The sequence below is a fragment of the Gobius niger genome (assembly GCF_951799975.1).
Source record: "Gobius niger genome assembly, chromosome: 14".
NCBI lineage: Eukaryota > Metazoa > Chordata > Actinopteri > Gobiiformes > Gobiidae > Gobius > Gobius niger.
Genome location: NC_136865.1, coordinates 28,997,571 through 29,016,808, shown reverse-complemented (window position 1 = coordinate 29,016,808; position 19,238 = coordinate 28,997,571). Strand labels below are relative to the sequence as shown.

The window sequence follows — 19,238 nt, the reverse complement described above, 5'->3', positions numbered from 1 at the left end:
GGTGTGAGCCTGAAAACAAGAAGATTTACAAGTAATATCATATTATGTTTAGCGCCAATGTAAGTTAAGTATAAGTTTCAAGTGTCAATGTAAGATAAGTAAGGGTTAAAGTAGAGAACGCTGGTTAATAAGCACCGACAGGGCGAACCGGACCCGATGTGAAGCGGAGGGGTCTTGTTTCGCCCTGAAGGTGCGTGCTCTGGGCCCTTGGTAGAAACTATTGTGATGGCCTGATGGCAGGTGATGACAGTAAATAAAAGCAGAGGGAATCTAAAACGATTAAAGAGACTATACGGAGTTTAACAATGGTAAAATTATCTATTTTCCTCCCCCTACATGTTCCAACAATGTCCTAATGTGTGGAATGAGCCCAGACCTGTTCACCACAACTGCCTCTAAAATCCTGCTCTGCCGTCATGCACGGGCTTGCTATAGAAGGTGCAGTTACACGTATGACCTGGGGTGGCAGTAGTGAGCATAAAATGGCTAACTTGCATTTAGCCCTTTAAAATGAGGAGAGAAGGAGCGCAGACGCAGGCGGCTGCAGCACCATTGAAGCAGTGTTAGCTATGACAACATATTTAATTTTTTTTAGTCTTAGTCTTGACGAAAATGTAATTACATTTTAGTCAAGATTTAGTCGACTAAAATTGCAAGTAAATTTAGTTGACAAAATTTAACCTCTTTACTCCCACCTGAATGGATCCCAATTTCCCCAGTTTGGCTTTACCCTAATCAAAAAGCTTCTTGGGAAAAAAAGCACCAAAACAGCTACAAAAAATGAGAAGAAAACAAGGATGTAAATGCAACAAAAATTCAACAAAAATTCAACAAAAAAATGTGACAAAAATTCAACAAAAATGTGACAAAAATTCAATAAAAATGTGACAAAAATTCAACAAAAATGTGACAAAAAATCAACAAAAAATGTGACAAAAATTCAACAAAAATGTGAAAAAAATTCAACAAAAATGTGACAAAAAATCAACAAAAATGTGACAAAAATTCAACAAAAATGTGAAAAAAATTCAACAAAAATGTGACAAAAAATCAACAAAAATGTGACAAAAAATCAACAAAAATGTGAAAAAAATTCAACAAAAAATGTGTCGACAAAAATGTGACAAAAATTCAACAAAAAGTGACAAAAAAACTCAACCAAAAAGTGACAAAAATTCAACAACGATGTGACAAAAACTCAACAAAAATATGTCAAAAATTCAACAAAAATGTGACAAAAATGGAAAAAAAGAAAGAAAAAACATACAAAAGGTGACACAACACAGCAACAACGCAAGGAAAAAGATCAGTTTTGTGGGTCTTAGCTTTCAAATGAGGTGTTACACAGGCCTGTATAATAGCCAAAGAGGACAGAATGCATTTGGTTTAGGCGGGTGGTAAGAGGCTAAGGTAAATTTAGTCTTAAATTTAGTCAAATTAGGTCGACTTTGGATTTATATTATTCAAATAATCTTGTTCCTCTGCTTCATGGAGCTGCTCCTTTGGCAGAGGATTTACATGAGAGGCTCTTTCAGACTGACAACAGAAGTTTGGATGGTTTTAGTCTCTCCTTTTCATTTTCATTTAGTCTTACTTTAGTCGACTAAAATATCATGGACATTTTAGTCATAGCTTTAGTCTTGTGAAAAACCTTTACTTTGGTTTTAGTCCAATTTTAGACTTAAGTCTTAACTAAACTTAAGTCGATGAAATGAACACTGCATTGAAGACTGTAATGTGCAGGCAGAGGGAGGGACTCACCTTGGCTCACGTTTACCTGTCATTTATCACAAAAAAGTTACAACCCAGATCATAATAGTGTCAACAGGAGCCTGTCAGAGCGAAAGAGCGAGGCAAGACTAATATTTGTCTTTACTCGCTCTGTCATTACATTACGGAGCTCACCTTGTTCAAACACACTGGTCCCACTTCCTCCTTCCTTGAGCAAAGAAACATGCGTTGTCATTGTAATGTATAATTAATTCAAACAACTGATGCTTTGCCACTCCCACATGGCAAGTGACAAGGGCCAAAAAGCACATTAACTTTAACAAAATACAACCTCTCCCCATTTTTATATCTGAAAAATAAAATAAAAGAGCATTATTCAAGGCAACGATGATATACACTCACAGTACATCATGTATCATGCAATAAAAACGTTTTGTTTTGTGGATTTAGCTTTTTTTGTTTAAACAATGGCATTACATGGAGAGAGTTGTAACACTCAGGGGTAAGACAGGAGTCACATGATCATATCAGTGTTTACTTCCTCCCTGATCCCACATGGTGATAGTCTAGAACAGGTTCATGCAGATTCTAGAGTAAAAAAAGGATTTTTAAAGTGTTTCTGTTCAAAAACAAAGAATAAATCCATAAAATGCATTCAAATTTACATTTTCCAAAAGGTGCTGATATGGAAAGCTTTAACAACTTTAAAATGAATCAATGAGTGAAATGATCATGTTGAGAAAGAAAATATACAAATTGTGAACAACTCTTGGTCTGTGTGTCTTCTATTTAGAGCGTATGTAGCGGCCTCTACTGGTGTCAAAGCGGCGCTGCAGCCTCTTTTAAAACTGAACCTTGGGCCCTCGAGATGATTTTGTGGAATATTACTCGGGCTGGGTACCATTAACCCCTTAACTCCCAGCTGAACCGAGCACATTTTCTCCAGTTTGGCTTTACCCCAGTCCAAAAGCTTCTGGAAAAAAGCTGTGAAAATAGCGACAAAACTGAGACGAAAACAATGATGGAAATGTGACAAAAAGTGAGAAAACATTGACAAAAAAATGACGAAAAATTGATGAAAAAATGGCAAAAATGTCACAAAATTGTCACAAAAAATTACAGAAATTTGAAAAATTGACGAAAAAATGACTAAAAATTGACAAAAATGACCAAAAAATTGACAAAATTTGACCAAAAAATGACCAAAAAAATTACTAAAAATGTGACAAAAATGTGACAAAAAATGACAAAAAAGTTACAAAAATGAGTTGAACACCCAACAATAAAATGATGGAAAACAAATCTGATGACATGAGGAAAAAGATCCTCTCGGTTCAGGCGGGAGTTAAGAGGTTAAATGATACCAGTGTGGTACTGGGGTAAAAAAAATAAACAAACTACCAGTATCAAAAAATGAAAGTGTCAAAAGCAGGTGCAGAAAAAAAATCTCTTTAGATCCAAGTTTTGATGCTGTTGGTCCAGGGACAGGATTAAAGGAAGTGGTTGTTTCACCTCAGAAATATTATTATTATTCCCTATTTTTTCCCCATTTAAATTTTATATTTTTGCCCAATGTGCCCCATTTCCCTTCATTTTTTATTAATATTTTCCTATTCCCTCCATTTCCCCCCAATGCACACACATTTCTTGACATTGGAGATAATCCTGATAGTGTAGATGTGCAGATCTTCCACACACTAATGTTCTGTTTCTGGTTCTAGACGACAACACTGTAGCGCAGGTATTGGAAAGACTATTCAGAATGAAAGCTGTTTGAGTCTGACTGCTGTGTTTTGTGTTTCTCACCTGCAGCGCGGTGTAGAGCGACGTCCCGGTCAGTTTGAGAAACGCCGCTCGGATGCACAGAAGGTCCTCCTTACCAAATTCTGTTTAGTGCTTATAATATTGCCATGACTTACATTACATTAAATTGTAGTTTCTCAGGCAAAACGTGATGCACAAATTCAACAAAAATGTGACAAAAACTCAACAAAAATGTGACAAAAACTCAACAAAAATGTGACAAAAACTCAATAAAAATGTGACAAAAACTCAACAAAAATGTGACAAAAACTCAACAAAAATGTGACAAAAACTCAACAAATATGTGATAAAAACTCAACCAAAAAGTGACAAAAATTCAATAAAAAAGTGACAAAAATTCAACAAAAATGTGACAAAAACAAAAAGGTGACACAACACAGCAACAATGCAAGGCAAAAGATCAGTTTTGTGGGTCTTAGCTTTCAAATGAGGTGTTACACAGCCAAAAGAGGACAGAAGGCATTTGATTTAGGCGGGTGGTAAGAGGTTAATGCGTCAAATGCAAACAGTGGTGGTACTTGGTTCTTTAGTAAAAGTACAGATACTACAGCTCCAATACAATATAAGTCCAAACTTGCTTATCAAAGTATTACTTATGTTAAAGCGCTGGAGGGTTTGCTGTAGTGATTAATGCTATTATGCACAAAGACCCAGCTTTATCGTACCCAGAACACGCAGAGCTACTCTCTAAACATACTAACACTACAAATGAATCTCACTGGCTACTTTATATCACCCAAAACTTTTATCTAAGTTTATCCCAGGCAGTGATCCAGTAAACACCTGCACTATCACGAGAACTACGCTGACTTCGTTCCATGGCCGAATGTCAACACAGTTTAACGACTTGACTGCATGGAAATGTCAGCTCTGATTCGCGGTCGTAAAGAGACGGCACACCTGGAGAGAGGAGAGGCTGACGTGTGATTCTAAAGCCGAGGAGCCTGTCTAAGCTCCAGCAAAGAGGCGCGGAGTCTAAACTATGCTGCCTCACAGGTTTAATCCCGGGCCGGACGGATCCTTTCTGAGCGGAGTTTGCATGTTCTTTTCCTCCAGTTTCCCTGATGACGAGCAACAGGTTAATCCTCCTAAAAGATTCCCTGGCGTCGTTGAAGGATGGGTGCAGAGAAGGAATTTCCCTACAGGGATCAATAAAGTATAGCCTACATTAACCTTAGCCCACCTTGCACATATAAACTATTACATAACATTGTGCACATTTAGTCCTGCTCGGGAAGTGGGCTCCTTGTGGAAGCTCCAACTTTAACCCAAACTCACAGTAGTCCTAAATAACTCATGCCCCTAGAGGCTATAAGCGCCACTGCAGGTGTGGTAGCATGTTGCGTTTTTTTACTCATTAATTGTCCGTGAGAGTAAAAACTACGCTGACAGAAAAGACAAAGGGACAGAGGGATATTGTTCATCCAATTACACAATGGAGATGGGTTTTTTTTCACTCAAACTCGGCTGTAAATACTGTTTGACCTCTTAACTCCCGCCTGAACATGTTTTCTCCAAATTCTCCAAATCTAAAAGCTTCTACAAAACATGGAACAAAAAACGAGAAGAAAATGAGGATGTAAACACAACAAAAAAAGCGACAAAAATGACAAAAACCCAACAAAAAAGTGACAAAAGAGCAATAAAAAAGCGACAAAAACCCAGCAAAAAAAGACAAAATTCCAGCAAAAAAAAGACAACAATCCAGCAGAAAAAAAACAAAAATCCAGCAGAAAAAAAGACAAAAATCCAGAAAAAAGTGACAAAAGTCCAGCAGAAAAAAAGACAAAAATCCAGCAAAAAGTGACAAAAATCCAGCAAAAAAAGACAAAAATCCAGTAGAAAAAAAGACAAAAATCCAGAGAAAAGTGACAAAAATCCAGCAAAAAAGTGACAATAAAATAAAGTGGCACTAGCCTGCACTTAGCTTTGCCCGTTAGCCTGTTAGCTTCTTCTTCAAAACATGGATTAAAAAACGAGAAGAACATGAGGATGTAAACACAACAAAAAAAGCGACAAAAATGACAAAAACCCAACAAAAAAGTGACAAAAGAGCAAAAAAAAGCGACAAAAACCCAGCAAAAAAAGCAGAAAAAATGACAAAATTCCAGAAAAAAAGACAAAAATCCAGCAAAAAAAGTGACAAAAATCCAGCAGAAAAAAAGACAAAAATCCAGAAAAAAGTGACAAAAATCCAGCAAAAAAGTGACAATAAAATAAAGTGGTGCTACCCTGCAGTTAGCTTTGCTCGTTATTCTGTTAGCTTCTTCTTCGTGATTTCATTAGTGTGTATTGGTGACTCTGACCCGGTGCAATTGTGGTTTTCTGGACAGAGACACCAGGGGGAGATGAAAGACCCTCCAATCATCCCATAAACACTTGCATTACCCCCAGAGGGACGACGGAAAGGATTTATTACGGTAAATAAGTTACCTAGCACTGCTTTAATTTCGTTGACTCAAATATTCCGTCATAATTTTAGTCAAAGTGATATTATTGCTGACTAAAATACACGTTTTTTCATGAGACTAAAACCCTGACTACAAAGTCCAGATATTTTATTAAATGTAGTCTGTGTTTTTTTTGTATTTTCTTCTTTTTATAATTTAAGTTTATTTGTTTTTTCCCTCCCTGTAATATGTATTTATTCATAATTTTAGTTTGTATTGTTTAGTTTTATTTATTTGTATTTATTTTTAAACATTTGCCTACTATATTCCCTTGATTAAGTTAAAAGAACATGTACATTTCATAGAATGTGGTGTGCGTGTATGTGTGTGTGTTGTTTTTTGTTTGTTTTGTTTTTATGCTTTGTCGATGTCTGTTGTCCTGTCATGTATGGTTTTAAGTTGAAATAAAGAAATCAAAATATAAAGTCCAGATATTTTCGTAGACTAAAACATGACTATAATGAAGAGACTAAAATCATCCAAACTTCTAATGAGTTTGAAAGAGCCTCAAATCTTTTAAATCCACTGCCAAAGGAACATGTGGAGAACAGACATGAAGCAGAGAACCACGATTAAATAGGATCATAATAAATATTATTAATGCAAAGTCGACTAAATTCATCTTAAATTTAATCGATTCAATTCATATGCAATTTTAGACGACGAGTATCTTGAGCCCATTCCCCTCGGTGGCGTCATACCAAGGACAAACCTTCTTTATCTTTTCTCCTGAGTTTGCAGCATTGATCGTATAACAGCACAGCTCCACCTGCTGTTTTGCTGTCTGTATTGCAAGCTGCTGGGCTTATAGAGGCAAAAGCAAGTCAATTTTAATGCTTTGTAATGACATTCAAGGCCTTGATTTTGGCACAAATGTGTTACTTTTCACTCAGGAGCCTTGACATGGAGTGGGGAAATATTGCTGTAAAGAAAACCTCTGCATCACTGGCTGCTATGGACATAAAAGGAGAGAAAGTCATGATGTGGACCCCCTCCTCCCCTGACCTCAACCCTATTGAGAACCTTTGGAGCCTCAACAAGAAAAACTTCTATGAGGGGAGGCAGTTTTCATCCAAACAGCAGCTCTGGGAGGCTATTCTATAATTCTGCAAACAAATCCAAGCAGAAACTCTCCAAAAACTCACAAGTTTAATGGATGCAAGTGTTTTGAAGCAGTAATCAAAGACGAAATGGTAGTTCAACAAATGACCATTTAAAGTTCTCTCCTTGTAACATACTTTGAAATAAGGAGTCACTCAGCACATTTTAAATTGAGCAATATCGAGCTGTAGAAAGTTTTTAAAAATTCAGTTCGAGCCAGTCTCTGACAAAGGAGGTCGAAAAGCGTCATTGGTTCATGAGGTTCACTAGTTTTGGGCTAAAGACTTAGAGAAACTTACTTGAGATGTTTGTTTATCCTTGTCCTTTGTCCGTCCATTTGTCTATTCTGCTCAGACTTTATCTGCTAAAACAAGCTAGTCCACAAGGCAAGGGAAGAGCCTGGTCGGTACTTGGATGGGAGACCGTCTGGAAGCACCAGGGCCATCCAGAGAAATGAGCTACTTTTTTGTGACAAAGTCTGTAAAAGAAATTAAAGTCTTCATTTACTCAGTGCCCGTCTCTGTGTGTGAATCAGCACCTGCAGTCTGATGGGCCTGGTTACTGAGAAATAAAGAGGAGACCTTCATTCTGTGTTCACTTTATTTAAATAACATGTTATGAATACATTATTTGCAGGTCCGTGAGTCGCTCAGTCTTCAGATCGGCAGATGTTGAGCAGAGCCGTGAGCTGGTCTCCTTTAAAGTGTTTCTGTTCAAAAACAAAGAATAAATCCTCAATAAAATGCATTCACATTTACATTTCCCAAAAGGCGCTGATATGGAAAGCTTTAACAAGTTGAAAATGAAATGAATCAATGAGTGAAAGGATCATGTTGAGAAAGAAAATATACAAATTGTGAACAATTCTTGGTCTGTGTGTCTTCTAATTAGAGCGTATGTAGCGGCCTCTACTGGTGTCAAAGCGGCGCTGCAGCCTCTTTTAAAACTGAACCTTGGAGATGATTTTGTGGAATATTACTCGGGCTGGGCACCATTAACCCCTTAACTCCCACCTGAACCGAGCACATTTTCTCCAGTTTGGCTTTACCCCAGTCCAAAAGCTTCTGGAAAAAAGCTGTGAAAATAGCGACAAAACTGAGACGAAAACAATGATGGAAATGTGACAAAAAGTGAGAAAACATTGACAAAAAAATTACGAAAAATGTATGAAAAAAGTGGCAAAAATGTCACCAAAAAATGACAAAAATTTGATTAAAAAATGACAAAAAATTGATTAAAAAATTGACCCAAAAAGGAAAAAAATGTCACAAAAAATTACAAAAAAATTACAAAAAATTGACAAAAAAAATACAAAAATGTGACAAAAATGTGATAAAAATTGACAAAAAAATGAAGAAAAAAGTATGAAAAAAGTGGCAAAAACGTCACCAAAAAATGAAAAAAATGACCAAAAAAATGACAAAAAATGTGACAAAAACTTACAAAAAAATGACCAAAAAAATGACCAAAAATGTGACAAAAATATGATAAAAATGACCCAAAAAAAGACAAAAATTTGACAAAAAATGACAAAAAAGTTACAAAAATGAGTTGAATACCCAACAAAAAATGATGGAAAAAAAATCTGATGACGTGAGGAAAAAGATCCTCTCGGTTCAGGCGGGAGTTAAGAGGTTAAATGATACCAGTGTGGTATTGGGGTAAAAAAAATAAACAAATTACCAGTATCAAAAAATGAAAGTGTCAAAAGCAGGTGCAGAAAAAAAATCTCTTTAGATCCAAGTTTTGATGCTGTTGGTCCAGGGACAGGATTAAAGGAAGTGGTTGTTTCGCCTCAGAAAAATTATTATTATTCCCTATTTTTTCCCCATTTAAATTATATATTTTTGCCCAATGTGCCCCATTTCCCTTCATTTTTTATTAATATTTTCCTATTCCCTCCATTTCCCCCCAATGTACACACATTTCTTGACATTGGAGATAAACCTGATCGTGTAGATGTGCAGATCTTCCACACATTAAGGTTCTGTTTCTGGTTCTAGACGACAACACTGTAGCGCAGGTATCGGAAAGACTATTCAGAATGAAAGCTGTTTGAGTCTGACTGCTGTGTTTTGTGTTTCTCACCTGCAGCGCGGTGTAGAGCGACGTCCCGGTCAGTTTGAGAAACGCTGCTCGGATGCACAGAAGGTCCTCCTCGCAGTGAGACACCATCACCCTGTGAGTCTGCGGAGTCTGAGACCAGAGACAGGCACGGGTCATGTCCGAGGATCAAACCTTTCACTGTTTTAGTCAAAGCAACATTTTTGGAAAACTCGAATTCAAACTAGTGCTGTCAATCCATTCATCTTTTAAACTGTATTAATCGCACTTGTGAAATATCAACTAATGGCGCGTTTGTTTTCTGACCTTCATGGCGCTGATCCGTTTGGCGAGGTACAGGTCTGGGTTTTGAATGCACTGCACTGGAAGAAGAAAAACAGACGAAGCTGAAGCACAAACCAAACACTTCAACCTTTATTATTACGGTTGAAATATTTACCCAAAACTTTGAGTCCGAGCCGCAGGTCTCCGGAGAAACGCTTCTCAAAAGCCTCTTCCAGAAACAGCCCCGTCTCAAACTCCACCGCGTCCAGCACTGACCACATCAGAGCACGTTACACTTTGGATTTGTTTGTTTTTTGGTTGTTTTGGCCCAGTAGAAAAGTGTGAACCAGTGACAGAAGAGAAGCTGAAAAAGCGATTCCAGGGCCAGGCCAGGACACAGCGAGTCAAATGCTTTTAGAAGCCATTTTAATGCTGAAATGGCCTCTCTCACCGACCTGGAGACTATAGGTGGAGGCTCGACTTGTCTCCGAGACGTCCCCTGGAGATGAGGCGAGTCTCCAGGTAAAATCTCGGTGAAAACGAACAGGTTTGATTTCATACAGGGGCGGACTGGCCATATGTCCATTCTGGAAAAGCACAGAAGGGCCACTGGGCTCTAGGGCCACCGGTCTGGCCTCTCACTTTTCTCCTTAACCTCTCACACCCTGCTGTAATCGAGCTTTACCCAAATCTAAAAGCTTAAAATAAAAGCATCCAAAACAAGGATGAAAACGGAACAAAAAAGTGACAAAAACACAACAAAATGTGACGAAAACGTGACGACAAAGCAATGAAAAAAGCAATGAAATACAACAAAAACATGAAGAAAAAAAAAGAAAAACAAGAGACAAAAACATAATACCAAACAACAAAAACGCAACGAAAAAGTGACAAAAAAGTGACGAAAACATGACAAAAATGCGGCGATAAAAAGCTACCATCACTTTTCTAGATTTTAGCTTTCAGATGAGGCTGTGAGGCTTTCAGTGTTGCTCTCCAGTCAAGAAGCCTTTAGATTTGGGTAAAGCTGAACTGGAGAAAATGCTCTCGGTTAATACGGGTGGTAAGAGGCTAGCACATGTCCTTGTGGAAGTGTCGCATTTATGCTAATTTGGGCCGGGCTGGTCAAAGTCCTGGGCTGTTTTTCAGTCCCAGTCCGCCCCCTGGTTTCATAGGAGACGGCACAGGGACTTTAAAGTCTCCATGCAGTCTCCGAGACATTGCAGGGACGTCACAGAAACGTCTCACAGGTTATTTATTGGTTTATTTATTGGTTTATTTGGTCGGGACAGTGCATGTCAGTGAACATACATGGGTTCCGTGCACACTCTCAAACACACAGATTCACCCTGGCCTATTGTACATGTTTTTAGTGGTGGGGAAACCAGAGGAAACTTACGCAGACAAGGGGAGAACATGCAAACTCCACAGAAAGGCCATGACCAGGTGGGAGTTGAACCCGGGACCTTCTAGCTGTTAAAGGTAAATTATGCAAAATCGACTTTTTCAAGCTTTACATCATGTTATTATGTCACTCCCTCATTAAAAACATGCCTGAAGTGTTGCCTTGGCACATTCACGTATTTTTGAGTAATCTGTAAAAACTCTGATGGCGGCCATTTTAGGGATAGGTTTGCCTGAGTCCTCCTAGGAACGCCCCCACCTCCTGGAGACGCCGCCGAGCTTTCGTCACCAGCCGAGTAACCAACCACTGCTCCTCAGCGTGTGGAGGGGGCGTGTCGGAAAGGGTCAGAGGTTCTTAAAGAGACAGAGGCCTATTTCAAGACATTCGCTACAGCCATTTTGAGAGAGCAATGTTATACAAGGCAGTTATTCTAATTTACTGCATTTACAGACCAACAGAAGGTTTGGTCATCATTGTAGTGAGGTATAGACTGGTGCTATGTGATTGACAAAAGCATAATACCCCCCTCTTTAAGCACGAGCGCTAACCACTGTGCCACCGCGCTGCTTGTTGAGGACGACAACATTGCCACCACTACTTCAAACCACACGGAGACTTGAAAAAGTCTCAAATCAAACCTGCTCGTACTAAGACTACCTGGAGACTCTCTGCTCTTTTTTCAATTTCTAACGAAGGAATTAAGGAAGTATCATATCTACCAGCAGACTGGACAAAATGGGAAACTCTTGTGCAAAATAATTGTGCAAAACTGAATAAATAAATGGACCGCAACTGTATTTTCGAAAAAACGTTGAGCTATGTCACTATTTCCAAAAGAAAAGTAGAATTAAACCCTGTTGGTATCAAAGTGAAAGCTCTTAAATGACCCTGAAGGATGAAAGTGGGACACACTCAGGGGCCCTTTGGTACAGTATGGCTGCCTGGCAACACTGGTGAAGATTCTACCTCCTCTTATCTCACATGTGTCCGAAATACACAAGGAAGTGAAACATAATCAGAAAGTGTCAAACCATAGAAAAGAATAAAGTTTAAGCAAAATCCCAGATATTGTAATAGTGTTGGAATGTTGTAAAGTTAATGCAGATTTCCTTATCGGTTAAAGACGTATAAAAGTAAATAAAGTAAAGACAAATAAAGTAAATAAAGTAAAGACGTATAAAGTAAATAAAGTAAAGACGTATAAATTAAATAAAGTAAATAAAGTAAAGACGTATAAATTAAATAAAGTAAATAAAGTAAAGATGCATGAAGTAAATAAAGTAAAGACAAATAAAGTAAATAAAGTAAAGACGTATAAAGTAAATAAAGTAAAGACGTATAAATTAAATAAAGTAAATAAAGTAAATAAAGTAAAGACGTATAAAGTAAATAAAGTAAAGACGTATAAAGTAAATAAAGTAAAGACGTCTGAAGTAAATAAAGTAAAGACGTATTAAAGTAAATAAAGTAAAGACGTCTGAAGTAAATAAAGTAAAGACGTATAAAGTAAATAAAGTAAAGACGTCTGAAGTAAATAAAGTAAAGACGAATAAAAGTAAATAAAGTAAAGACGTATAAAGTAAATAAAGTAATTAAAGTAAAGACGTATGAAGTAAATAAAGTAAAGACGTCTGAAGTAAATAAAGTAAAGACGTATAAAGTAAATAAAGTAATTAAAGTAAAGACGTCTGAAGTAAATAAAGTAAAGACGTATAAAAGTAAATAAAGTAAAGACGTATAAAAGTAAATAAAGTAAATAAAGTAAAGACGTATAAAAGTAAATAAAGTAAATAAAGTAAAGACGTATAAAGTAAATAAAGTAAAGACGTATAAAGTAAATAAAGTAAAGACGTATAAAAGTAAATAAAGTAAAGACGTATGAAGTAAATAAAGTAAATAAAGTAAAGACGTATAAAAGTAAATAAAGTAAAGACGTATAAAAGTAAATAAAGTAAAGACGTATGAAGTAACTAAAGTAAAGACGTCTGAAGTAAATAAAGTAAAGACGTATAAAGTAAATAAAGTAAAGACGTATAAAGTAAATAAAGTAAAGACGTATAAAGTAAATAAAGTAAATAAAGTAAAGACGTATAAAAGTAAATAAAGTAAAGACGTATAAAAGTAAATAAAGTAAAGACGTATAAAAGTAAATAAAGTAAATAAAGTAAAGACGTATAAAAGTAAATAAAGTAAATAAAGTAAAGACGTATAAAGTAAATAAAGTAAAGACGTATAAAGTAAATAAAGTAAAGACGTATAAAAGTAAATAAAGTAAAGACGTATGAAGTAAATAAAGTAAATAAAGTAAAGACGTATAAAAGTAAATAAAGTAAAGACGTATAAAAGTAAATAAAGTAAAGACGTATGAAGTAACTAAAGTAAAGACGTCTGAAGTAAATAAAGTAAAGACGTCTGAAGTAAATAAAGTAAAGACGTATAAAGTAAATAAAGTAAAGACGTATAAAGTAAATAAAGTAAAGACGTATAAAGTAAATAAAGTAAAGACGTATGAAGTAAATAAAGTAAAGACGTATAAAGTAAATAAAGTAAAGACGTATAAAGTAAATAAAGTAAAGACGTATGAAGTAAATAAAGTAAAGACGTATAAAGTAAATAAAGTAAAGATGTATGAAGTAAATAAAGTAATTAAAGTAAAGACGTCTGAAGTAATTAAAGTAAAGACGTATGAGGTAAGTAAAGACGTACCGTTGCGGAGGTGATCCGTGTCCCTCGACGTCATGATGTTGATCCACGGATCTTCATCACACTTTTTCCCCTTCAGCGTCTCCACCAGAGTCTGGAGAACAGGAGCGAGGACGGTTTTATACGACTGAGCGTTTCAGGGGGTTAAAAGTCTCGGTTTGTTTTTACCTGCACGTCTTTGTGAACCAGTCCAGCCACGTCCGTTTTCTGCTCAGACACAGAAAACACACATTAAAGCAAAGAGGTCAGACACTCCCTGTAGATTACTTATTTACTATATATTTTTACTTATATAAGCTAGTTAATAGTGGGGATGAAAAACTGTAATTTAGAGTCTGCTGGAGCTGCTAAAGTGGAGATGTTGTGAAAACGAAATGAACACATTACATTGAACAAAGCCATGACCAGTTTAGCGAAGTCTCCGCTGGTTTCTGATTTCAGCTCCTTCTCCAGGTCCTTCCGAAACACTGGAAACAAAACAAACAAGAGTTCAATGAAAATGCAAAAAACTATGGTGCAAAACACGTTCATTTGCAGATTTAGTAAGATTTGTAATTTCATATCAGTGTTTTTGCTGTAAAGTTTCTCATTGCATTCATTTGCGTTGCTTTGAAATATCCCACAATCCATCATTCATCTGTTTACTGGACTGGATAAAACTCTTTTAACCTCGTACCCTCGCCTTAGCTGAGCACATCTTGGTCTTACCCAAATCTAAAAGCTTCTCACAGCCGATATGCCAGTGCAAAGCCTCATTTGAAAGCTAAGACCTACAGAAGTGATAATCAAATTTTTTGTCAAATTTTTGAAGCATGTGTCATGCTTTCATTGTTTTCCGTCACTTTTTTGTTGAGTTTTTTGTCATTATTTTTTTTTCTGTCTTTTTTTTCTGTCTTTTTTTTTTTTTCTTGTCACTTCTTGTTGATTTTTTGGTCCATTTTTTGTCACTTTTTGATTTTTTTTGTCACTGTTTTATTTTTTTGGTCACTTTTTTACCTTTTTTTTTTTTACTTTTTGAGTTTTGTTTTTTTACTTTTTTGTTGATTTTTTTGTCACTTTTTTATTTTTTTGTCACTTTTTGGTCACTTTTTTGTTGAGTTTTTTGTCACTTTTTTGTCACTTTTTTTGTTTTTTTGTCACTTTTTTGTTGAGTTTTTTTGGTCACTTTTTTGATTTTTTTGTCACTTTTTGTATTATTTTTGTCACTTTTTTATTTATTTATTTTTTAACTTTTTTGTTTTTTATCACTTTTTTGTTGAGTTTTTTTTTTCACTTTTAAAAAAAATTGTTTTCACTTTTTTTTAACTTTTTGATGGGTTTTTTTTCACTTTTTTGTTTTTTGGTCACTTTTTTGTTGAGTTTTTTGTCACTTTCTTGATTTTTTTGGTCACTTTTTTTTGTGTTTTTTTTTTTTCACTTTTTTGTTGAGTTTTTTTTTTTTTTTTTTTACTTTTTGAGTTTTTTTTTATCATGTTTTGTAGAGTTTTTGTCATCTCCGTGTCAGTCTCGGGGCCTTAGCCCACTTTAAAGCCCATCATCTCCAGTAATAACACATGTAATAACTCACTCTGCTTGTAGACCTGGCTGATCTGCCGGAGCTGAGGGCCCGTCCTGGTGCAGAGGATTTCCAGGAGAGTTTCTTCATCTGTGCCCAACCCCTGGAAACAAACACTGTTACATCAGCGTGACCACAAACGCACCGCCCTTCACCTCAGCAGACCACAGTACTCATTCATGCCAGACTCGGTGATGGTAAGCTACATCATTATTCATACTGTTGATCATACTGTTGATACAGAACATGCTCTTAATCGTGTATGATGTTCTGATTCTGGGGCGTGAACAGGTGAGTGGTGGGACTGACCGCCATGGCCTGCTGCAGCCTGAAGGCCTCGTAGTGAAGAGGAGGCATCAGCATCTCCAGCAGCAGAGCCTCCAACTCCCCAGACAGCGCCTTCTTCACGCCCGCGCCCAGCTCCTGAGAACAACAGGGAACTTCATCAGTCTCAGAGTCAGAGGAATCCGTATACTCTCTAAACATGTAAAATAATGACCTGGTCTTCACAATAAGGGGTTTAAATCCAGCACTGACTCGAGGTTTTAGATTTTAAAGAGAAATTCAAAGGCCGTTTTAGCACCAAGGACACATTTCCCTATGAGGAGTCTTGTAATGATACTTCAAAAGTTTCTTCAGAAGGATTTGTTTTTAATTCCTGCCTGATTTGGTCGTTCATTCATTCAAACACTAAACAAGATCCATCTTTGTAATGAATCTTTGTTAACCTCTTAACTCCCACCTGAACATGTTTTCTCCAAATTCTCCAAATCCAAAAGCTTCTTCAAAACAGAGGCAAAAAACGAGAAGAAAATGAGGATGTAAACACAACAAAAAAAAGCTAAAAAGTGACCAGAAAAAGCGACAAAAATGACAAACAATACAGCAAAAAAATGACAAAAATCCAGCAAAAAAATGAAAAAAAAAATCCAGCAAAAAAAATGACAAAAATCCGGCAGACAAAAAGAAAAAAAATCCAGCAAAAAAGTAATAAAAAAGTGACAAAAACACAGGAAAGTTACAAAAGAGCAACAAAAAAAGACAAACAATACAGCAAAAAAATGACAAAAATCCAGCAAAAAAAGACAAAAATCCAGCAGAAAAATGAAAAAAAAAATCCAGCAAAAAAAATGACAAAAATCCGGCAGACAAAAAGAAAAAAAATCCAGCAAAAAAGTAATAAAAAAGTGACAAAAACACATAAGGGAAATAAAAAGTGTTTTGGCGGGTGGTAAAAGGTTAACAAAATAAGCCATACATTTAAACCTGGATCTACATCCATTATCTAGATTTTGTTGCAGAAAATATTGGCAATGATGACAATTTTTATGCATAAAATGTACCATTTTTATATGAAGTGATTGTGATGTATACTAATGTCACTGCCCTACAGCAGTGGTTCCCAAACTGGGGGTCGCGGGACACTGAAGTGGGGGTTCACAAGATGATTTTGAGACAATATTTTTTTACATTTCTGACATTGAATTTGATGTTTTTTGGATTGAAAACATATCTCTCCCCTTTTTTCCCAACCTGAAACAGCTCCAAGTACCCCCTGCTAGGTCCTTGAGTAGTTGGGAAACACTAGATCTACAGCAACATTTTTAAGTAGATATTTAAAGGAACAGGCCACCGTTTTTACATACTGAGATATGTTCTGTGGGAAATTGAGGATTTTTCGCTAATGTTCTATTTTATAATGCTATTGAATGTTTTTTTATGAGTTTAATCTATGTATCTTTTCACATGCACATTGCTGTAACAATACCCCATTTCTTGCTCTTGCATTCTTTTGCTCAAACCTGTGGAGACGTTCGGTGCCCTCACCGGAGCTGTGAAAAACAACTCCAAATAAGGCAACAGGAAGACACTTCTAGTGGAAAACTACTTAGAGAAAGGCTTGATGACCTTGGCCCGAGCTCCACTCATCTCCTTTCTCTTCGTGAACGTCACATTTTTTCTGATATATATTTGTAAGAGCGCAGTTAGACAGTGCCGTTTCCTGGGACGGCCCCGCTCGAGCACCGTGTGTATTGTTCGGGACTTTAGCATTCAGATAACCTGTGTTTACAAATTGTAATTGTTATAGGGAATAAATCTTCTTACTGAAGCTACTGAATTCTGGTTTCTCCTTGGGATCAACGAACACGCTTGGCGAGACCTTTTTGATACTTTAATACTTTAAACTTAACTGTGTTTAAATTGATCTTATGGAGTCAGTTTTTATGTAAATTTAGAGTTTTAATATTTCCTGTGAAATCGCCTACAGTTCTTACCTGAGCTTAGACGAGTTGATGTGTACCTGTCTGGTCTTTGTGCGTGCGCTCGGTCACGCACAAAGACCAAAGATGTTGTTAGCATTTAGCCTCTCCCAGTATATTCCTGTAGCTCCAAACAGGGTAAAGTTCGAAGCTCAGGTAAGAACATCTCTCAGTCTGGAAAAACTGTGTCCTGTTCCTTTAAACGTTCCCCTGTTCTCCTGCAGCGTCGGATTTAAACATTAATCCCTTTGTTCTTGAAACACGACATGATCAGCACTTCCAAACCACGGCCAAACAAAGGTGTGCGGACTTTTCAAAACCAGTTTCAGCCGTCGAGTATTTACCCAGCAAACACATCAGCGTCTAAACTAAACAAAGCTCTTCCCCAGAGGAGGCCGTCCTGCTCGTGAACATCGGCCTCACCTTTTGGGTCAGCTCTTCGAAGGTCTTGGCCAGGACTTGCCTCTGAGCGTTGTTGCGATTGGTCAGGATCCTCAGCAGCGTCCCAGCGTCTGGAACAGGAGAGGTTAGAACCAAACTAAAGCATCAGGGGCAGCAGGATTCGGCCTGACCTTTCCTCTCCAGGGCGCTCTGCAGCTCCATGACGTCTCGGTCCGGGTGGAAGTTGGAGTAAGGCCGGACTGTGCCGAGAGTTCCCCAGCACATCTCCTGAAAGACAGCAAACATGAAGACATGAATCAGCTCAGCATCAGAAACCTGCTTATTAATGAGACTGAGAGGTCACTAAAGGTCATATCTGAGTCCAGGCAGAGGAGCTTTGTGTCCTCCTGGAGATGATAGACTGGGTCACAGTAAAGCTCAGCGGTGAGAGCTGCAGCCTCATCTGTCACTCCTGCCTCCAACTCTTTCACTGAGGGATTTCCTGACACTAGTGAACGCTGACAAGTCTGAATCCAGAAGCTTTTACTCAGGACAGTGTGGCTTTATTTTACTGTGTTTGTTTGTGGAAGCCTTCTTTACTTTTTTCTTCCTTACGACAGTTCAATTCAAATGACCTTTCATTTCCTCTTGGACCTCAAAGGGGTTGATTTGACAGGCACCACGGGGTTCTATCGCTCTGTGCTGAAGGCGTGGAGCTCAGTGCTGTCGATCTCCCTTAGAGGAACCTTACGGTCATGCAGGAGAAGAGCCGCTTTTCCATAATCCTGTGATCAGGGGCGACATTCTGGACTCTGCTCGGGTGAGACGGGCGTTTGTGTCTTCAGGGGTGACCAGGCTGATCGATCTGCGGACTGAGAGAGGCTGGAAGAGTGTGCTGCCCAGCTGAGCCAGGAGACTGGGATCAGGTCTCAGCGTGTGATTGAGAAGCTGCTGGAGGAGGTCCGGAGAGGGCTCCCCCCACGCTTCAGAGAAGCCCTAGGGACGTACGGAGTCAGTCCACCTGCCCGCCCTTTGCCCTTCCCTCCACTGTCGGTGCAGGCTGTAGGAGCACAGCAAGGAACAGCTGGCACTCTTATGTCCTTTTCCATCTTGCCAACAATGGCCACAGTGACAAAGAAGGAGCTGTACGTACAGCGACTAAAGTCCACCACAGAGCTGAGCTGGCTGCCGCCCCGGAGTCCAGGTGGTCAGGTGTGTTGGCCCCGGAGTCGTCTCCCAAAGGCAGCTGGAAGTCCCTGTACCGGTCTCCGATTGAGAAACGCTGTGCGGATCTCCAGTGGAGAGTGGTACATGGGGCCGTGGCCACTAACAGACACGTGGCCCACTTTGACCCAAGGTCTGACAGCCACTGTGCTTTCTGCACAGAAGAAGAGACACTGAACACCTGTGGCTGTCCTGCCCTCGCCTCTGGGTCATGTTTGAACTCCTGAAGGACTGGATGGAGCGCCTAGGACAGACTCTGATCAGGGAGCTTTTTA

At 37.9% G+C, this 19,238-nt stretch overlaps 1 protein-coding gene across 1 annotated transcript; it reads right to left on the bottom strand.

Moving 5' to 3' along the window:
- Window positions 1–7,742: 7,742 nt before the first annotated feature.
- Window positions 7,743–18,034, bottom strand: anxa14 (annexin A14). Its single transcript, XM_079570468.1, has 11 exons — window positions 17,931–18,034; window positions 17,782–17,870; window positions 15,407–15,520; window positions 15,110–15,200; window positions 13,930–14,009; window positions 13,711–13,749; window positions 13,546–13,636; window positions 9,610–9,705; window positions 9,477–9,532; window positions 9,195–9,302; window positions 7,743–7,815 (listed from the first exon to the last, which is right to left on the bottom strand). The coding sequence occupies exons 1-11, from the start codon at window positions 18,022–18,024 to the stop codon at window positions 7,756–7,758; spliced, it is 918 nt and encodes a 305-aa protein (XP_079426594.1). The 5' UTR covers window positions 18,025–18,034; the 3' UTR covers window positions 7,743–7,755.
- Window positions 18,035–19,238: the final 1,204 nt, after the last annotated feature.

Bases quoted from the DNA above. Each gene is read 5' to 3' on its own strand.
- anxa14 (XM_079570468.1), bottom strand. From the start codon at position 18,024: ATGTGCTGGGGAACTCTCGGCACAGTCCGGCCTTACTCCAACTTCCAC. The intron at 15,521-17,781 runs GTGAGGCCGATG...TGTTGTTCTCAG, and splicing joins TCGAAGAGCTGACCCAAAAG to GAGCTGGGCGCGGGCGTGAA. The intron at 13,637-13,710 runs GTAAAAACAAAC...CCTGTTCTCCAG, and splicing joins TGGTTCACAAAGACGTGCAG to ACTCTGGTGGAGACGCTGAA.